The following is an 18,689-nucleotide window of genomic DNA, read 5'->3' as shown; positions in this document are numbered from 1 at the left end:
TTTTTTTAAAACTCTCCTGTATGCAGTTTTTTCCATCTGCTCTGTTAGTGACCATTTCCACCCCCATTACTAAAAGCCACGCACATAACATTCCATTCCACCTCCCCACCCCAAAATAAATGCAAGACTGGCCATTCCTGAGGTACTCTTGCATTTTGTTCTGGCCTTGGTTTACTTTATTATTATTATTATTATTATTATTATTTTTCATTTATTTTTAACGTTCTTTTTTGGTGGTGAGGGGAGGGCGCAGGGGGCAGAGGAAGGTGGCAGGATGGCTCTGCCACCCACATGTGGCCCCGTCGTCCTGCTGTGGTGATGCTGCCAGGGTGGCTGGAGCTCCTTCCATGCAGTCTGTGCATCCCAGGGCCATTGGCAATTGCACGGCTCAGGCTTTTCTGTTCCTCCCAGAACAGCTGCCTTTGCAATCCCAACTGGTTTCACGTGTTGTCCCCATTACCTTCCTAGCGCCGCTGCTGTGGGGTAGTGTGAATGTCAAGGTGCAGCTCCAGCAGGGGGAAAGAGAATGAAATCTGAGTTCTCTCACACTGCCGCAGATGACCCGTTAGGTGATGGCAGCACCGGCTGCCTGTTGTACATCTGCCAAAGCCCACGCTGGCGTTTGTGCCATCCAGCAATGGCTCTTTCCAGGTAGGTGCTCCCTGTGCTGGACCACCAGCAGTAGATAGTGGCCATGCCCAGGTGTGTGCAGTGCTGCCGCCAGGTTTCCCTGCCAAGCTGCCCTTCCATCCTGCAGCCCTCAGAAGAGCAAAGTGCCCGTTTGAATCTGAGCCAGCAGTGACTACAGTTTGTTCTGTTGCTTACAGCTGCTAATAGGAATGAATCCTGTCAACCTGAATTGTTTTCTTAAACAAACAAACAAAAAATTAAAAAAAATCAATAGCCAATGGTGACCAGTGCAAACAGATCAGGGTGTTTTTCACTAACTTTTGAGGTTTTGTTTTTATTTGTCTATATTCTTTTTCTCCTAACACATTGCTGTTCACGCTGGCATAGTCCCTGGCTTCCTAAGGTGTAAGCATCAGTTCTTGTTGAGAACAAATCTTTCCTGCAGAACAGTGATAAGAGAGAGGCTTTTTGGCCCTCAGATGAAGCAGCACAAGGTTTTTGTAACCCATTATGCTCTTTTTACTGCTTCTAAAACACATCTGATGCATTTATTTTTCACTGACATACAGCAGGGCACGCAGCCCCGCCAGAAAGGCCCCTCTTGACCTTTCCAGGGTCAGCACTATTCCTTCTTCTCAAACAATGTTGCGTGTTTGAGGAGTTCTTCCTGAGGAGCAGGGACCCAAAGTGCATCCATCTCCACTAGGCTCCCATAGGCCAGTGTTTCCTGTAGCAGCCGCTGGTCAGCAGGTCTTTGAAGAGCTGAGAATCTTGTGTGTTTTTTCTTATCTGGAAAGATGAGGGATATTGTTCAGCAGTGCCTGCTGGGGGTGGGGATGTCATGGGGTGAATCAGTGCAGGTGATTCCGTGTGAGCTCTCACAGTAATCACTGTGTGTGCGTTTCCTCATTTCTGAAGGTTTCCACCTTTCCACCCTGATGTTTTAGTGAAGTGAAGGTAGAGGGAGTGTATGAACGCTGGTATTGGAGCCTGCTTCTTGGAGACATGGGAAGCGAGTGATTAGGATGTTTATTAGGGAGAAAATCAGCTGGACCAGTGAATATTTAAACTTGTCTTTTGTATTTAATGCTACTGAAATAGCAGGGATGTAGGGCTGGAAGTCATTCCCACTCCACTTATTCTGAGAAAAAAATCTCTTGTTGCAGGAGTCAGTAATTAGCAGCCAGTTTTGATTGCTTTTCTTGTTAGTCCTTCTCTACCGCAGAATCCATGGCAGCCCTCAGGGTCCCAGCAGGGGCAGCGAAGGGATGTGGGGCACCTCTGCACAGTGCCGGGCAGAGGAACATCACAGTGGGACCCAGTCTCATTGCTCCCTTTAAATATTGGAGCTGTCACCCATAGGTGAACCTGTTCTCATCTGATAATTCTGCTGGTTAGGCTGCAGATTGAGAGCTGAAGTACCTAACTTGGCTTCTGAAAGAGGATTCCTTGTCATCTTTATTTATATTTTCCATTTCTTGCATTCATTTTTATTTCTATTTTAACAACCTGTTACTTACTGGAAAATGCTTTAATGTTGACCAAGCATGTTAAATTCTGAATGCTTTCCTCCCTGTGAAACCCAGGCGGGTGGGAAGCGATGTGCCCCATGCTTGGGGCTGGGGCCCTCCTGTTGCTGGTGCCAGCAGTGCCTTCAGATGGGGTTGACAACCCCTCCCCATAAAGACTGGGGAGCAGCTCCGAGCCCAGCTGCTTTCACCATTTGCCTCCACTGTAAACTGCTGCAAACCTTCACTGCTGCTTCTTTGAGTTTTTCCCCAGGCAGGGCGATGAATGCCTGCACTGCCCCCGAGCACCTCTAAACGACTGGCAGCTTTGGCTGTTTGTCCGCCAGCTCCACAGCAGCACACACTCCACTCCCCATAGCAGTGTTCACCCGTTCTATCTCAGTACCTGTCTGTCACTGTCCTGCAGCAGAGCTTCGACTGTTTGTGGTTTTCCTTGTGGGTTTATTTTTGCATAGAGTGTGACATTTTGGTTTCGTTGTGGTGTTTCTGACTCTTTGTGCCTTTCCTTTTGTGTTTGTTTCTCCCGCCTTTCCCCAGTTTGCAGCGGGGCCTCGACCTGCCCATCACCAGGTACAGTACCCCGCCCCTTCATTACCATCCTAAACTAATCTGCTGGGGGAGGGGGTGGTCAGAGGCTGTCACCCACTAACCTGGGGCGGAGGCCAGCTGTGGAGCCCCGTTCGTAGCTGCTAGCACCCGCATAACCCTGCTAACAAGCTGCCTGCAATGCGGAGTAACACATAGCTCCAGTTTGGTGTCACTGCAGTCATTAACCACCCCACTTACACCATTTCCATAGGAATGGAGAACGTGTAGAGGTTGCCAGGTATGTGTGAGATTTGCTTGCCTTTCTGAGTCGCTAGGAGCTCGTGTTTCTCAAAACGCCCAGTGCATGACGTTGCCTGAGCTGAAGACTTGGACGTGAGCTGGGCATTCATGTCTTTCTGAAAATTCTACTCTTTAAACTCAGAAATTCAAGTTCATTCATTCCTTGTGTATATTCCTGGTTATCTGTTATCCTTACATTGCGCAGTGTTTTTTTTTTTTTTCCCCCTCAGTATGTGAAATCCAGACACTAGGAATCTTTGTAGTGTTCCTGCTGTATGACTTGGGTATCTTTAGGAATCACTTGGCTAAGAGGAACAAAAATAAAGAATAGTTCTAGAAATCAAGGGGAGGACAAAATGGCAGAGGAATATGGACAGACACACAGCTCTGTTTTGACCTGTCCAAAGTTGTCTTCTCCATCAGCTCCAACATGGTTTGTGCCAAAGCTCTTTGTTGGTATGTCTGGGGACTGGTTTTATTCCCCATTGTAGCTTTATTGGGGACAGAGGTGGCCTGAGCCACCTGGATGTGTGGGACAGCGAAGCAGGGGCACAGTGGTGTGGGAAGGCTCTCCCACCTTGGTGTTTCCATGGCACTCTTCCTTCTCCTTCCTTGAAAAGAACCCATTGGTTTGCAGCATGTTAACGGAATAAAAATAATTTGGTTCACTCTCGCAATGTTGGGACAGGCTTACGTCACAGAAGGTGTGTTCCAGGAGAGCTGTAGTTGTCACATCACTCCTACTGGTTTGAGGGGCTTGGTGCTACAGCAGTGCATGCCTTTGGGACAGCAGGTAAGAGGGACACACTGATCAGCTTTGTGCTGTGTGCCTCAGTGAGCAGCAGGCAGCCATGCACCCTTCCAGAGCAGGACAAAAAAAAAGAGGCTTGAAGAGTAGAACAGGGTGTTTTCTGGACTTGCAGGGAAATGTCATGTGAGAGAGAGAAATGATTTCTTGCATGGTAAGGGATTGCATTGACAGACAGTGGTGGAGGAATGTTTGCAAGGATTATTGTGCAACATGCAGAATGACAGAGTATCTTGTTCAGGTATTGTTGTTCTTCAGCTCTGTGTTGATATTATATGATAATGCATGATGGGAGACTTCTGTCACCCTGATGTTGGCTGGAAAAGCAAACAGAGTCCAGGAGGGTCCTGCAGCACAGAAGGCATGACTTTCTGAGGCAGCTGGTGGGGCACTCAGTGAGGAGAGAGCACTGCTGGACCTGGTTCTTACAAAGCAGGACTGGCAAGGGATATGAAGGTTGGGGGTAGCCTTGGATGCATGTGACTGTGGGATGGTGAAGTTCAGGATCTTTCAAGGAAGAAACAAGGCAATAAGTAGGATTGCAACCCTGGGCTTCAGGAGAGCCAGCTCTGACCTCTTCAGGGTCTGCTTGGAGGTATCGCGTGGGTTAGAATGCTGGAAGGTAAGGGGTTTGTTGACTCCCAAGCACCATTTCGTCCAAGCTTAAGATCTTTGCATCTCTGTGAGTAAAAAATCAGGCAAAGGTGATAGAAGACCCATGTGGATGTGCATTTCGCTCAAGGAAAAACTTGAGCAGAAGAAGAAAGTTTCTGGAGTGTGGAAAAAGTCTTTAGCTGCCTTGGAGGAATATAAGAACACTGCCAGGGCATTGCAGTGAGGAATGTTAAGGCCCACTTGGAATTAATCCTGTTGAGGGAGGTCAAGGACATGACGAAGGGCTTTGTTAAGTATGTCAGTAGCAAAAGGAAGACTGGGGACAGTGTGGGCCTGCTGCTGAATTAGTGGGTGCCCTGGTTACGGGGGCACTGAGAAAGCAGAATTACTGAAGATATTGTTTGCTTTGGTCTTTTCTACTGAAACTGGCACTCAGGAATTGCAGACCCTGGGGATAAGTGGGAGTCTGGAGGAAGGAAGATTTCCCCTTGTTGAGGAGGATCTGGTCAGAGGTCATTGAGGCAGACCTGACGCATGCAAATCCATGGGCTCTGTCTGGCTGCAATCATGAGTGTTGAGGGAGCTGACAGAGTGACTGCTGAACTGCTTTCTGTCATCTCTGAAATGTCATGGGGAGTAGGAGGTGTGCCTGAAGACTGATGGAAATCCACCATCACTCCAGTCTTCGGAAAAGGCAAGAAAGAGGAGCCAGGCAACTCTGGGTGCCATCCTTACCTCCATCCCTGGGGAGGTGATGGAACGGCTTATTGTGGGTGTCATCTCCAAGCAAGTGGAAGAGAAGAAATATCAAGAGTAGTCAACATGAATTCAGCAACAGGAAATCATCCTTGACCGTGATGTCATGGCCGGCTGAGTAGACAAGAGGAGGGCAGTGAATGCTAACGTAATTTCAGCAAGCCTTTCAACACTGTTTCCCTTAACATCCTCATAGGCAAGGTTGGGTAGTGTGGGAAATATAAATGGACTGTGAGGTGGATTGAGAATAGACTGACTGGCAGAGCTCGGAGGGCTGTGATCAGTGGCATGGAATCTCGCTGGAGGTGCGTAGCTGGTGGTGTTCCCTGGTGGTCAGTACAGGATTTAGTCATGTTCAGCATCTTCATCAGTGACCTGGATGAAGGGATAGATGCACCCTCTGCAAGTTTACCATGGTCCAAAGCTGAGAGGAGTGGCTGACACACCAGAAGGCTGTGCTGCCATTCAGTGAGTCCTGGACAGACTGGAGAGTTGGGCAGAGAGGACCCTGATAAGGTTCAGCAAGAGCAAGTGTAGAGTCTCACACCTGGGGAGGAACAGCTGCAAGCATCAGTGCAGGCTGGGGGCTGTGCTGCTGGAGAGGATCTGAGAAGAGAAGGACTTCAGCAGTGTCCTGGTGGCCAACAGGGTAACCACAAGCCAGCAATGTGCCATGGTGGCCAGCAAGGCCAATGGGACCCTTGGGTGCATTGCACGGAGCGTGGTCAGCAGCACGAGGGAGGTTCTCCTCCCCTCAGCTCTGCCCTGGGGAGGGCACATGGAGCACTGAGCCCAGTGCTGGGCTGCCCAGTTCAATGCAGGCAGGGAACTGCTGGGGAGAGCCCAGTGGAGGGCTGCAGAGAGATCATGGCCTGGAGCATCTCCTGTATGAGGAAAGGCTGAGAGCCCTGAGGCTGTTCAGTGTGGAGAGGAGAAGGCTGGGAGGGGATCTGAGCAACACGTAGAAATACCTGCCGGGCAGGAGGCAAGTGGATGGGGCCAGGCTCTTTTTGGTGGTGCCCAGCAACAGGATAAGGGGCAGTGGGCACAAAATGGAACCCAGGAGTTCCATCTGAATGTCAGAAAAAATATTCTTCTATTGGAGGTGTCAGAGTCCTGGAACAGGCTGCCCAGAGAGGTTGGGGGAGTCTCCTTCTCTGGTGATATTCACAACTTACCTGGAAGTTTTCCTGGGCATCTTGCTCCAGGAAATTAGCAGGTGATCTCCAGAGGTCCCTTGCAACCCCTATGATTCTGTGATATTTGTCAGTCAGTAGTTATTTCACAGGTTGATACTAATACAAACTGTGAGCTGTTAATAAAGCTTCTAACGATTACTAAGTTGGTGGAAGCAGAACCTGGAAGAGAAAGCTCTGTGGTGAGGCAGGTCAGCCGACTGGGCTCAGTGATGGTAGTGCAGCACCCTGCTGTCATAACTGTGGTTAAGGCTTTCTTTGGGCTCAGCTGTGACCCTGCCACCAGTCAGCATTTGTGATTTCCCAAGTGTTTTCCTGACTTGGGCACCCCATAACTTTTAATCCCAACCTCAGTCATTGCCCATCATGCAGACCGGGGGTGGAAAAAGGGATTTTTGCTATCTAGCTGTGCAGAGGAGTGACAGTGGTTGGGGTGAACTCATTGTAGAGCCAATATGAGGAGGAATTTTAGTCCGATGTAAATTAATGTAGCACAGTAAAATAGAGAAATGTTATGGAATATGAGCAGCAGACTTTGAGGCTGATTTTGTACCCTAAAAACCGCTAAGTGCATCTCCCACAGTGGTGTTGCTGTGTGTTACGGCAGTGTAACTTGTTCTTGTAGGAAGGCAGCAACACAGCGAGGTTTGTAATGATCTGTGTGATGCCATTAATAAGCTTGTTATCGATCCTGCGTCTTTTGCAGTCAGGGGATGGATTGCTCCTTAATATCATTTCTTGTAATTATTCAATCTTTGGAGTCCTCAAATTAGCGCGGTTCAAGCATCTGAAGATGGTGGGGGCAGCAGTCTCTTCTTGGTCAGGGACGCTCCAATGGCCCCAAGCCAGCCAGTGCTATAGGTGGTGTCATTGAAGCCTGTGTGACAGAAAGTGTTAAGATGAGATTTAAGATGCTGTGCTGAGTGAACAGCAGCTGAAGTCCAATGGGAACAACCACAGTGTTTCTGAGTAAAAGTTAAACGTGCATAACTGATCTTTGCTGCTGGTAATGCAGCTATGGAGGCACAGCTGGGAGGCCTGTCACTCTAGCAGGGAGCAGATGGGTGCCATTGAGTGTTTTGCAGTGGTACTTTTACTTCTGTTGTCCACTTGCACAGCCCAGGGGATGCTGCTCTGCGGCTGGGATTGAAAATCTCAGCATCCTGCTGTGTGCATATAGCGTCCCTGTTTGTGTTCTTCCTGTTGGTGTGAGGCTGTTGGGTCACCTTGTTGCTTTGGATCCTCACAGCTGGGAATAGCAGTTTTCTTAGGAGTTAGAGTCCAAAAACACAGAATAACCTTTAATTTGGGAACCAACTTCAGGAGGACATGGAATATTTTAGAATGGATGCTTTGAAGAGCCCAGTATGATTAAAAACAGAAATCAGTGTAAGTATAAACTCAAAGGTTGTATGGCTGTAATTGTGTTTGAGATAAGTTTACTAGCTGTGGCAGACTGGTTTAGTTTGAGGTTGCAGTTGTAGCTCATTGCAGTTTTATTTGCGGTGATGTGAGTATTGGGATGTCTATAAGGAGTGATTAGGTAAGTGGTAGAGTAGTGCTGAGAGGGTAGGCAGGAGGTTTGTAGTGGATTTCCTTCATTGGTCACCCTGGCACGAAGAGCAGGTAAGGTCTGCAGCAAACCTAATGAGTACAAGGCTGGGAAGTACAGGCAGCGTAGGGAGCCTGTGTGAGAAGGGCCACTGCCGTGGAAGCAAGGTATAATTCAGCATTGCAGAAAGCAAGTTGTCACACTGCTGTGCCCAGGGAAATACCAACCATCAGCTGGGACCGCCTGGGTGATGCCATCGTTACATGAGCAAGAGCAGTTATTTCCAGTTGAAACTGGGAGTTATTACTGCTGCGTTAGGAAATAGTGGCAGTATGTGTGTGATCATCCTTCTCTTGTTTTCCAGAAAGATTTCCTTGGGCAGGTACAAGGAGAGCTGCTAAATTGATGAAAGCTTGTTGAGCCAGCAGAGGTGGGCAGATGAGGGATGAGACAAGGACTTGAGGACCACGGCTCAATTCTTCTCTGCTTGCTTGTTGACTGGAGAGTGTTTTGCATTAATTTGACCATCGCTGAGATACAGCAGGGCTTTTTGAAGCAGTGGTCCAGGAAGGGTTCTGTCAGAAGCACCAGGGCACCTTCATTCTGGCCCTGTGTGGGCACTGTGTGCTCTGGGCCAAGTGCTACACTTTCTGGAAGAAAGAGGGGCAGAATGTCCGTTTTTAACCTCCTGGCATTCTCCTGTAGGATGCCATTAGCGTTACCTGAAAATAGTGTCTGTGTGGGCACCTCTTTGACCTTTCAGGACAAATCTTCTAGCAAACCAAAATGGTGTAGTAAAATATTCCTGTGAATGACTCTGAATATTGCTAGTTTAGCTTCAAAGGGACATAAGAGAGAAGAAAGGATCAAGAAGTCTGACAGTGCAGTGTTTGGGCAGTAAAACCCATAAACCAACAGTGCTCTGAAATCTGATTTTCTTGTGTATTTTAATTCGACTTACAGGAACTGGAATAACTTCAGGTAATTCAGACTTTGCTGGAGACCCCTGTGGCTGGCCCTTCCACATCCTCCAGTTGTCTTGTTTGGAATAACGGATCTGCTTCTTTTCTTTCTGTATCCTCTTCCTAGAAGTAATGAGAACCTTATTTTTTTTCCTTCCTCTCTGGATCCAAGCTCCCTCTGTGATGGTGTGGGCAGTGTTGTGGAGAGGTTGTTGGTTTGCTTGCTTAACCCCGGGTTTCCTTGCTGGAGGTTCTCTTTCTGCCATAGAGCATCTCTGCACTCCTCTGGTGTTACTGAGTGCTCGATGGAAGGCCAGTCCTGCCTACCACCACCCTACTTGGTGTACGGAGCGTGCTTTCATTCCATCTGCCAGGACAGGAAGGAGAGCTGGCTTGTGTTCCACAAGGAGCTGATTTTCCAGCATGTCTCCTCTACCCCTTGTGTTTCATGCTCTGCCAGAGGCAGAAAGTAAAAGCTATCCATAAGCCAGCACTTTCCATTACTGTCAGGTTTTTCTCTGCCATTTCAGTGCTGTGTTACCAGCAGGCCCCTGACATGTGTGCAGGAGTGTGGGATGTCACCTGCATGCACCGCTGCAGGATTCCCAGCTTCTGCCCTGTTGCTGGGGAGCATCTGTCTCCACCACTTTCACTCTAGATGGATGCAGAACCATGGTGGCTATTGCCTTCTCTTCTCCTCTCTCCTTCCCTTCCCTTTCCTTCCTCTCCCTTCCCCTCTCCTTATTCCCTACTGCACTCTGGCTCTCCCAGAGTTCTGCAGCCTGTTCACAGCGTAGCAATGGTCATTGCTCAGCAGTTGGCAGTGGATGAAGAAAGGACATGATTTCATTAATTCCCAAAGCTTGGGTACTGGCCCTTCCAAGGCATCCCTCCTGATGGGTCTGCACGTTTATAAGGAGCTCTGAGAGTAGTGAAGAGAAGCAGCAATAAAAGAAAATACTTTAGAATTCTTTCTGCACTTTTTGATGTCTTCAGGGATTGAGGAATTGTAGAATTCAGTTAATCTCATTACCAATTTAGCATATAACCTGATAGTGGTTCCCCTGCATCTGTAGAGCCACACAGCTGTGTCAATGGAGGAGCAGTGCAGCGTTGCTCTTCCCATTCTCTTCCTGCACCCTCACTTCCCTTGTAGCTGCCTTCTGTCTGGGTCTCATGGAGCGCAGTGATGGTTCTTCACCCAGGCTCACAGGGTTGGACATGTCTGGATTCCTGCAGCAGGGAGTGGCTTTTCTGGAGCCGTGTTTTGGTATGGGAGCACTGTAGGTATCATAGAGTGCTCAGGAGCACCAGAACGACCGCTTGAATTTCATTGTCATGTCATGTAGAGACATCACAGCTTTCTTCCGCCCTGCCCTGTTCTCTCTGAATGCCGAGGGAGACAAGCCCAGCTCATGCTTTCCATCAATTATTAGCAACAATCCATCAAAAATTAGCAATCACCATCAAAAATTTGCCTTCAAAAATTAGCAGTTACCCTCTATTTTTTTTTGGTTCTCACCATTCATGATGCAGTTACTCACAGACTATTTGCATTAATGCACTTCATCAGTCAGCTGTGTTCAGTGTGATGTACAATTACCTAATTTTATTATTGTTATTTTTTTTGCTTAGCAATTAAATACGCGGCATTTCTTATCCTTCCAGTCTGGATGCAGAAGTGGAGACCAAACCCATGATTTGAGCATGTGTTACTGCTTTATCTACTTTGTAGAGAGACCGGAAAGGAAAAGTGTTTAACTTAAGAGCAGAGTAAATACGGAGTCTTTGTGTGGCATCACAATTCCTACAGTTAATTATAGGGTTTCTTTTCTTTATTATTACTATTAATTTTTGTACTTCCGTATGAAACTTTTCAAGAGGAGTTTCTGCCCCCGATGTGGGGTTCTGGTAGGACAGTCCTGCACCAGTTCAGTGTCCTTCTTGCTTTTTGTGTATGAGCTCAGTCACAGTGGGGCAGAAAGATGAATGGAGCTGCGTACAGTTAGGGTGCATGTTAAATCCTATTCCTTCCTATTGATCTGTAAGCTGTTCCATTGGCTTTCTTTCTGTTTCCTGCTGCTTTCTTGCTTCGTTATTGAAGGGAGGATTCAGACCTATACAGGTAATTTTAACTCCTGATTCTGCATGGCGTAAGTGTCTCTTTATCACTTGCATCATTATTCTGTTAGTGAATGCCTGACTGTCTGCATACCTTACCAACTGGGTCTGAGGGTTGCCAAGGCTCACAGCTGGAGCAAGGGCTGCTGTTAATGCTCCATCCCGGGATGCCGATGCCTTTCTCAGTGCTTCCAAGTCGAGACCTGAGCACGTTCCAGTGGGTTCCTTGGTTTCCTGGACCTGTTACTCTCGTTTGGGGCATCACTTCATGCAAACATGATAGAGGAGTTTGGTGCTACCTGGAAGAGGTTGCCATCCTTCTGGAAACAGAGCTCAAGACAAGTCCTATGGCTTTGTTTGCATGGGGAATCTCTGGCCTCAGTAAAGCCGGGGCTTCATCTCTTCTGGAGTTAGATTGGAACAGCTTTTGATCTTTGATTTCCTGATTCAGGTGGCTTTTGGCATTCACCCACCTTATGCAAGTACATTTGACAGAAGTCACGTTTCTGATAGTTGCTGTGAAAGTCGGGGTGTATAATTCAGTGGATGCAAACTAATAGCTGGATGTAAATTATTACACCTGGCAAAAATCAAAGGTGTGAGCATGAACTTGTTGTTTACAAATAGTCAGAAATTGTCCTGCTGTTTTCTGAATGCGTGGCAACCCTTTGGAAGTAGTACTGAATGGCAATATTGTCTGCCTTTGTAATGGTGCTGCCCATCCTTCCTCAGAAGGACTGACCGACTCTTTGTTCTCTCTTCTCTCCTCTCTCTCTCCCTTCCCTGCCCCAGTTTTTTCAGAGGCCTCAGATCCAGCCTCCACGAGCCACCATCCAGAACAGCAGCCCTTCCATCCGTCCTGGTGCACAAACACCAACCGCAGTGTATCAGACCAACCAACACATCATGATGGTTAATCACCTGCCGATGCCGTATCCCATGCCTCAGGCACCCCAGTACTGTATACCACAGGTACAGATACCTTTCCCAGGCACTTTAGAAGCAACCTTTGCACTGTCTGGATTTTCTCCATGCCTGCTGCAGCATCAGGGAGGTTGTGGATGCCCCGTCCTCGGAGGTGTTCAAGGCCAGGTTGGACAGGGCCCTGGGCAACCTGATCTAGTAAATGTGTATGTTTGGTGGCCCTGCCAGGCAGGGGGGTTGGAGCTTCATGATCCTTGAGGTCCCTTCCAACCCGGGTCATTCTGTGATTCTGTGATCAGGAGGAAGAGAGAGTTGTAACATTTGTTGTGGATTTAGATGCCAACCTTCTCCTTCATGAAGTATCTGCTCATCTGAGCATGGAGGCATTAGGAATAAATTATCCCTTTAGTTTTTGAAGTCCTTTCAGAACCAGTGTGAAATCAAACACCTGGAAAATGCTGTAGGTATATTTAAACTGACACAACAGCTCTAAAACCTCGGGCTTTATGAAAACGCAGTATTAGTGAAAGCAGGAGAGCAACTTGTCTTTGTAAAGAAGTTTGACAACCTCATCTTTATTGATTTTTTGAGGGTTCTGCCACATTTCCTTCATGCAGCAGCACACCATCCCCTCACTCTTTGTAATCAGCTGGTTGTTTTTCCTCCTAGTATCGCCACAGTGGCCCGCCCTACGTCGGGCCCCCCCAGCAGTACCCAGTGCAGCCGCCCGGGCCGGGCCCCTTCTATCCAGGACCGGGTCCTGGGGAATTCCCCAACGCCTATGGTGAGTTCTGCTGGGAGATTTCCTGGGTGTGTTTTCTGCACTTGTCAGGCTGCAGATGTAGAATACCAAACTGGGTTAGCGTTTGTTTGAACTTCAAATAGCTGCTCGATTAGGTTGTGTCACAGCCCTTATTATTCACTCCTGAAAAAATGACAGTAACGGGGTTTTGTTTGTATGAATTCTCAAGGAAAGGCTGTAGCTCATAGAACTGCCCACAGTCACACGTGAACAAGAATAGTGGCTGGCTGTTAATCCCTGCTAAATAATCATTATTGATTAAGGTGTTGTCAATACATCCCACAGCCCTGGTTTCCTCTGAGTTATGCCCTCCATGTGTGCGCAGCAAGAGGGGGTTTAACATCTTTGCTTCCCGTGTTCCTCATTTAGAAAGGGAGAAGGGCAAGCCCTGTGCCTTACCTGCTGTCTGCTGCTGTGCGGTGCATGGTTGGCCTGTGCCATGGCTGTTTGCACGTGGTGCTGAGTGTGTGTGACCCATTGCTCAGGCAGTGAGGCTCAGAGCCACACCACAAAGCAGAGGGGCATCCTTCTCCATCCCCCAGCAGCTCACAGCTGCCTCTCTTCTCGCTCCCCGCATGCGGATGGGTGAGTGTCTGTCTATCCCGTGGCACCTCTTCCTTTGGCAGTGGTCTTCTGTGTAGAGGTAGTTCAGCCCTTTGTCATTTCTAGCATGCTGCCATATGTGATACATACCACACTTGCAGCGCAGTCCCCTCCCAGACTTTCTGCAGGATCTGAGAGCACAGACAAACCAGCTCTGTTGGAATGACAGCATAAATCAGTGTCTTGCAGTAATGTGTATCATTACTTTGCCCACTTTTGAGAACCCTGGGAAATGCCAGGATGGTCCAACAAGCTCTTCCCTTGGAGCTGCAGCAATGGGGCCTGCTCTCAACTGTTGCTTTCCAGCTGACAGCTTGAGGAATGCATCCTTTGAAGCCGCAGATCAGATTGTGCAGGGTTGGGTTCACTGGCTTTCGTGAGTTTCTCCACTTGCTTGAGATAGCAGTAACCTCCTGTTTTGGTTACGGCGGTCACAAAGATGTCAGAAGTACAGTGCAGATATTCATTCCCATTTAAAGGTTAGTTCAGATGAAGAATAAATCAAGTTACTTTGCGGGGGGTGTGAAATCAAGTGCCCATCCAGCATCCGTGGAAAAACAGATAACAGCCCTGCATTGCACATTTGCCTGCTGTCTGGTATATGGGCAGGAGGCAGCTCTGCTATGACACTCCTGTTTGTTGGGCACTTCTGGAGAGAACCCATTCTCTGTGAGCCAGTCTCACTGCATAGAGAAAATGCAGTTGTGTTGGATGTCAGGCTTGCAGTCAGCAATGCAGTGTAATTTTGGAGCGCTGTCTGCGGCCATGCTTCTTTGCCTCACCAAGCAGAGGAGCCCAAGGGGGGCACATTGCTTTTCCTGCTCGACGGATTTCAGCAGCCACTGAGGCACATGCTAAGCCCTCACATGAAGAAGTGGCCTCATCTGTCTCGCTAGTGCAGCAGCTCCCATTTAGTGGAAGTGGGGAAGAGTAAAACAGACTGGTTTGCAGCTGGAAGTTGTGTTTGTCAAAAGAAGGGTGGGAAGAAAAGGTGGGCTCTTGCACTTGCTTTTGTTTCGTTAACAGATGAGCTGAATCTCTCACTCATTTCTGTGCTGTCCTTCCCCAGGAACACCTTTCTATCCGAGTCAGCCGGTGTATCAGTCAGCGCCCATCATAGTGCCTACACAGCAGCAGCAGCTTCCACCAGCAAAAAGAGAGAAAAAAACGGTATGGGTACCTCTGTGACAGCACGTTGTCTGTGGGCACTGTCCTGCTGCTAAGGCTGAAGGAAGTGGATGAGGGCTTGAGCTGAAACCTGAGCTTTATCTAAAGAGAGGCCAACTCTTCCCTCTCACACCCACACTATGTTAGCACCGCGCAGCACTGACTTCATTTCAGTTTGCCTTTCTGTGCTGTGTTCTGTAACGTCACAGCCGGATGGGAAGCAGCACACTTCTGCAGCTCATGGGATCCTACAGGTTGCACACTGAAGAATATGTGCGCTGATACTTCATTCCACATGACCAGACGAATTCCCACCCACAATGACAGGGCTTCAGGCATTGGTTGAGCGCTCAGTCAGTGTGTTCTCAGGTGTTTGGTTTTGGATTGCATGCTCCATCTCAATGTGGAAGAGGAAAACACAAAGGCTTTCCCCTGTCCCAGCAGCTGGGCTGCCAAAGCCACTGCATCTCCTATTGGATTTCTGTAGCTAAACTGCTGTCCAGCTTTCACCATAGATGCACAGTAAGGCATGTATTTCTTCTTAAAGTTGTGCCACACTTGCTTTAGATCTAAGGGAATTTGAAGAGGTGCGTATATTTGATGACCATTTTGATTGAATCCAGTTTTAAGATGGATGACATACCATGCATTTCAGGTTGCAGTGGTCCCGCAGAGCATCAGCTCAGTCCAGAGCATCTCGTGCTGAGTGTGATGGCAGCATGTCCTGCCCTGGGCCCCAGGGACAGTGTGCAAGGGAAGACTCGCTCTAACTCTTTCTTTGTTCCTAACTGTAGATCCGGATCCGGGATCCAAACCAGGGGGGCAAAGATATAACAGAAGAAATAATGTCCGGTGGGGGCAGCAGGAACCCAACGCCACCCATCGTCAGACCCACCTCCACTCCGACCCCACCTCAGGTAATAGCATCACGGTATGGCTTTGCCCTTTGTTAGAGCTGCTTCTTTATCTTCCATATAGACCAGCAGCACCTGGATGGTCTTTCCCTAAGTTGTCCATGTACTTAAGCATTTTTTTCCTCAAGTTTGGACATGTTTAGCAGCCCTCAGCCTGTGACATGTGGAGCTGCAGTGCTGCTGGCAGTCCCTCCCCTTGTGTGTGTCAGCAGCAGAGTTTGGAGCTGGTGAAGGCTTTGGGGAGAACATGGTGTTTCCACTACTGACTCGTGCCCCCCATGGGTCATGCCTGTGGTTGGCGGTACATCTTAGATCATATTAGTGTCCATACTAAAGCCTTCCTGCTTTAGTCTTGCTTTAGGGTGCTACACCGACAATAACTTGGGCCATTTATTATGGAATTTCCAAATCTGGTCTTGGTGTATTCAGCCTCTAAAAAGAAAGAAACAAACCGACCAAACCAAACCAACAGGCATTTTTCTGACTAAGATAAAGCACAAATATCCCAAATTGTCATTTTCCATAGTTCATAAGTCCTTGGAAAAATTCTGCTCTGAACCCTTTGGAGACTCTGCATCACCTGAGAGGTCTGTTTGCCATGGCCAGCAATGAAGCTGATTGGAAACCTGGGGCTGTTGGGTCCTTTCCAGACCAGGAGAGCGGTGCAGATGGGCAGCGCTGCCACGAGCACTCATCCACCTTGACATGGACCCAGAGCCTGAAAGTGGAAGTGTGGACGAGCTGCAAACAGCCGTTTCAGTGCTTATGGGTGGTGCAGCTAATGCGGGCACTCAGCAGGTTGCTTCTGCATTCAGAAATCTATTTTAAGGTTCTACAGTTAAGTCAAACAGGACAAAATAAATGCTTCTCAAGAGGAAGTTCATAAGCTGGGATTTCTTATCAGCTGCTCTTCTCATCTCCCTCCCCTTCCCTTCTTGCATTTGCATTGCCAGTTTTTCTCTTCTCATGTTCACTGCTGCCCTGTTTTGTCCTTCCTCCCACAGCAGCTGCCCAGCCAGGTCCCTGAGCCCAGCTCTGCTCTCTATGGGCCAGTGGAGAGCACCCACCTCACCGCCGGCACCCCCAGCCCTGCGGCCATCGCCCCAAAGCAAGGTTGGTCATCGGATATTTCCTTTGCCGTTATTTTTAGTTATTTTTCTCCTTTCTTGTTGCAGTTGGAATATTTTTGGCAGAGAGGGAAGCAGGGTGGCATTCAGCAGCAATAGAAGGGGAGGGGCCGTCTCTTCCTCCAGTGGAACATGGAACAATGTGTTGCTAAGGGCATTAATTGAAATTTGCTGATGTGAAACTGCTTAACAAAAAATGGTGTTAAAGCTTATATGTCCTCAACATTATTCCAGAGCAGTGAGAAGTGTGAAGCTCCTCTCACCCACGTGCTGCCCTTCAAAAACAAGTGTACATCAGGAAAGGGCTCTTAACAGAGAGGATTGGCATCTCTGCTGCCATTCATCATCCATAGCAGAGCATCCCAGGGATGCCTGGAGAGCTCTGGCCTGTGGGCACAGGAGGGAGTCATTAGAAAAACTCTGATTGGGCCAGGAGTCTCAGAAATGGCTCATCAAAAAGAAACCAGGGCACAGATGGAAAAAAATTCCTGAACTGATTGTGTTTCTTTCCTTCTTCTTATATTCTTACCCCCCAGAATGCATGTTTGAAGGGGGCTCTTCAGCTGTCTCTGTGAAGAGATGTCAGAGGAGGGCAGGTGCTGTGCACCAGGTCCCTTGGTGACACATTAGGGCCATTGAAGGCCTCACTGAGTGATGAGCGTGGTGCAAGGCTGGCACTGCTGTTGGCAGCCTTTAGAATCCTTGGGCTTTCTCTGCAAGATGAGCTGTCCATGCTCTGCGCTCACAGCTTTTACAGCTGTCATGGGCTGTAAGGCTGTGCAGGTCGTGCAGGGATGCAGGCAAGCAGAGCACACCCTGGCATCACCGTGTGGGCAAGCAGTGTGCAGTGCTGTCAGTGCCCTTGGTGTGTGTGTATTGCTGGCACTGCAGTGTGCTCTGGTGAGCTGCAGCAGCAGCTCTGCCACACAAATATCTGCGCTGGGACAAAGGGTGGAAAAATGGCAGCAAGCCCAGCAATTATTTTTGGATAACAGTGTGGGGCTGGAATGGATTCCTGTGTCCAGCAGGATCTCACCCACCGCTCACTGCTTCACCCAGCACCCCGCTGCCTCCCCTTGGCACGCTGAGGTAAGGTAAGCGGGATGAATCAGTGCAGTGAGTGGCTCCCATGCTGTTGCTCAGCCTTCCCAGCTGTGTATTGGTCTGTATGACTGTTTCTGTGGTCGCTGGTGGATGGGAATCCTCACCAGGCCTTATTGGAGGTTTGGTCTCCAAGGAAAGATGTGCTTCTCATCAGCCAGGTTTTCTCCTGGCTCTGAAATTCCCCCCTGATTCTGTCACTGAATTCTGCACACACAGAGGTGCAGGTTGAAGGCTGTGTGTTTGGGCTGCCACTTTTCAGATACAGCTCTATGACTTTTGCTGTGTTTTTACCTTGCAGAATGTTTTTTTCTGGGCTCTTCAAATGTTGGTTTTTGGGTGTTTTTGTTTTTTTTTTTTTCAGAGCAATCACATTTATCTCTGGGGAGAGAATCCCCAGGCAGTGTTTATAGCGAGCTGTAAATGTCAGGAATGCTCCACAAGTTCTCTGCAGCCACATTCCAGAATTGGAGGTGATGCATTTTCTTCTCTAAACCAATTCTGGGTCATTTCACAGAGCCTTCAGAATCCAAATCCAACCTTCCTGAGCCTTTGGACCGCAAACACGTGGGGTAGTGGTGCTGTTTGATGGCAGCTGTGCTTCACCTGCCTTCGCTTTTTTTGGAAAAGATATCTCCTCTCGACTGAAACTTAGAACAAAAATGGGATTATGTCCTTCAGTCTGTTGTGCTGGGGGGTGCTGGAGCTTAGAACTGACAAGTCCAGAAGAGGCTGAATGTGTCTCACACAGTGGTAATGAAGTGATGCATGGCAGCCGTAAGGCACAGCCCGTCACCAGCTGTGGGGCAGCATCCCCTGGCACTGCTGTCCAGAGCTTGGCTGCCTCATTCCTGGAAGTGCCTCAGGCTCTGGATGGGCTCTGGGCAGCCTGAGCTGGTGGGGGCTGCCAGCCCGTGGTAGGGGTGGGGCTGGATGGGCTTTTAAGACCCTTTCCGACCTCAGCTGGGCAGCTCTTGGTGCTACAGCCCCATATTTCTCTGAGACGAAACCCAACTCAGGTGTATTTTTGACTTCTTTGGAGTTCCTGGAGCAG

The 18,689-nt window shown here is 48.6% G+C and overlaps 1 protein-coding gene across 31 annotated transcripts in view; it reads left to right on the top strand.

Annotated features, from left to right (window-relative positions):
* EIF4G3 (eukaryotic translation initiation factor 4 gamma 3) overlaps positions 1-18,689 on the top strand; it is an 86,943-nt gene that overhangs the window by 33,884 nt on the left and 34,370 nt on the right. For 10 of the 31 annotated variants that reach the window (XR_014931779.1, XR_014931780.1, XM_085508817.1 and 7 more), the window contains 7 exons: positions 2,697-2,729; positions 10,981-11,001; positions 11,790-11,969; positions 12,591-12,705; positions 14,396-14,496; positions 15,288-15,410; positions 16,412-16,520. Coding sequence is in view for 29 of the 31 variants with exons in the window: in XM_085508817.1 (XP_085364943.1) it covers positions 2,697-2,729; positions 10,981-11,001; positions 11,790-11,969; positions 12,591-12,705; positions 14,396-14,496; positions 15,288-15,410; positions 16,412-16,520 (682 nt within the window). In the remaining 2 variants the exon portion in view is untranslated. The remainder of the gene's footprint in view (positions 1-2,696; positions 2,730-10,980; positions 11,002-11,789; positions 11,970-12,590; positions 12,706-14,395; positions 14,497-15,287; positions 15,411-16,411; positions 16,521-18,689) is intronic. The other 21 variants (XM_085508825.1, XM_085508820.1, XM_085508824.1 and 18 more) reach the window with 7 other exon arrangements.

The sequence above is a fragment of the Coturnix japonica genome, chromosome 9 (genome assembly GCF_054131305.1).
Source record: "Coturnix japonica strain WE chromosome 9, WE-NBRP24, whole genome shotgun sequence".
Lineage (NCBI taxonomy): Eukaryota > Metazoa > Chordata > Aves > Galliformes > Phasianidae > Coturnix > Coturnix japonica.
This window is presented reverse-complemented; position numbering and strand designations above follow the sequence as displayed.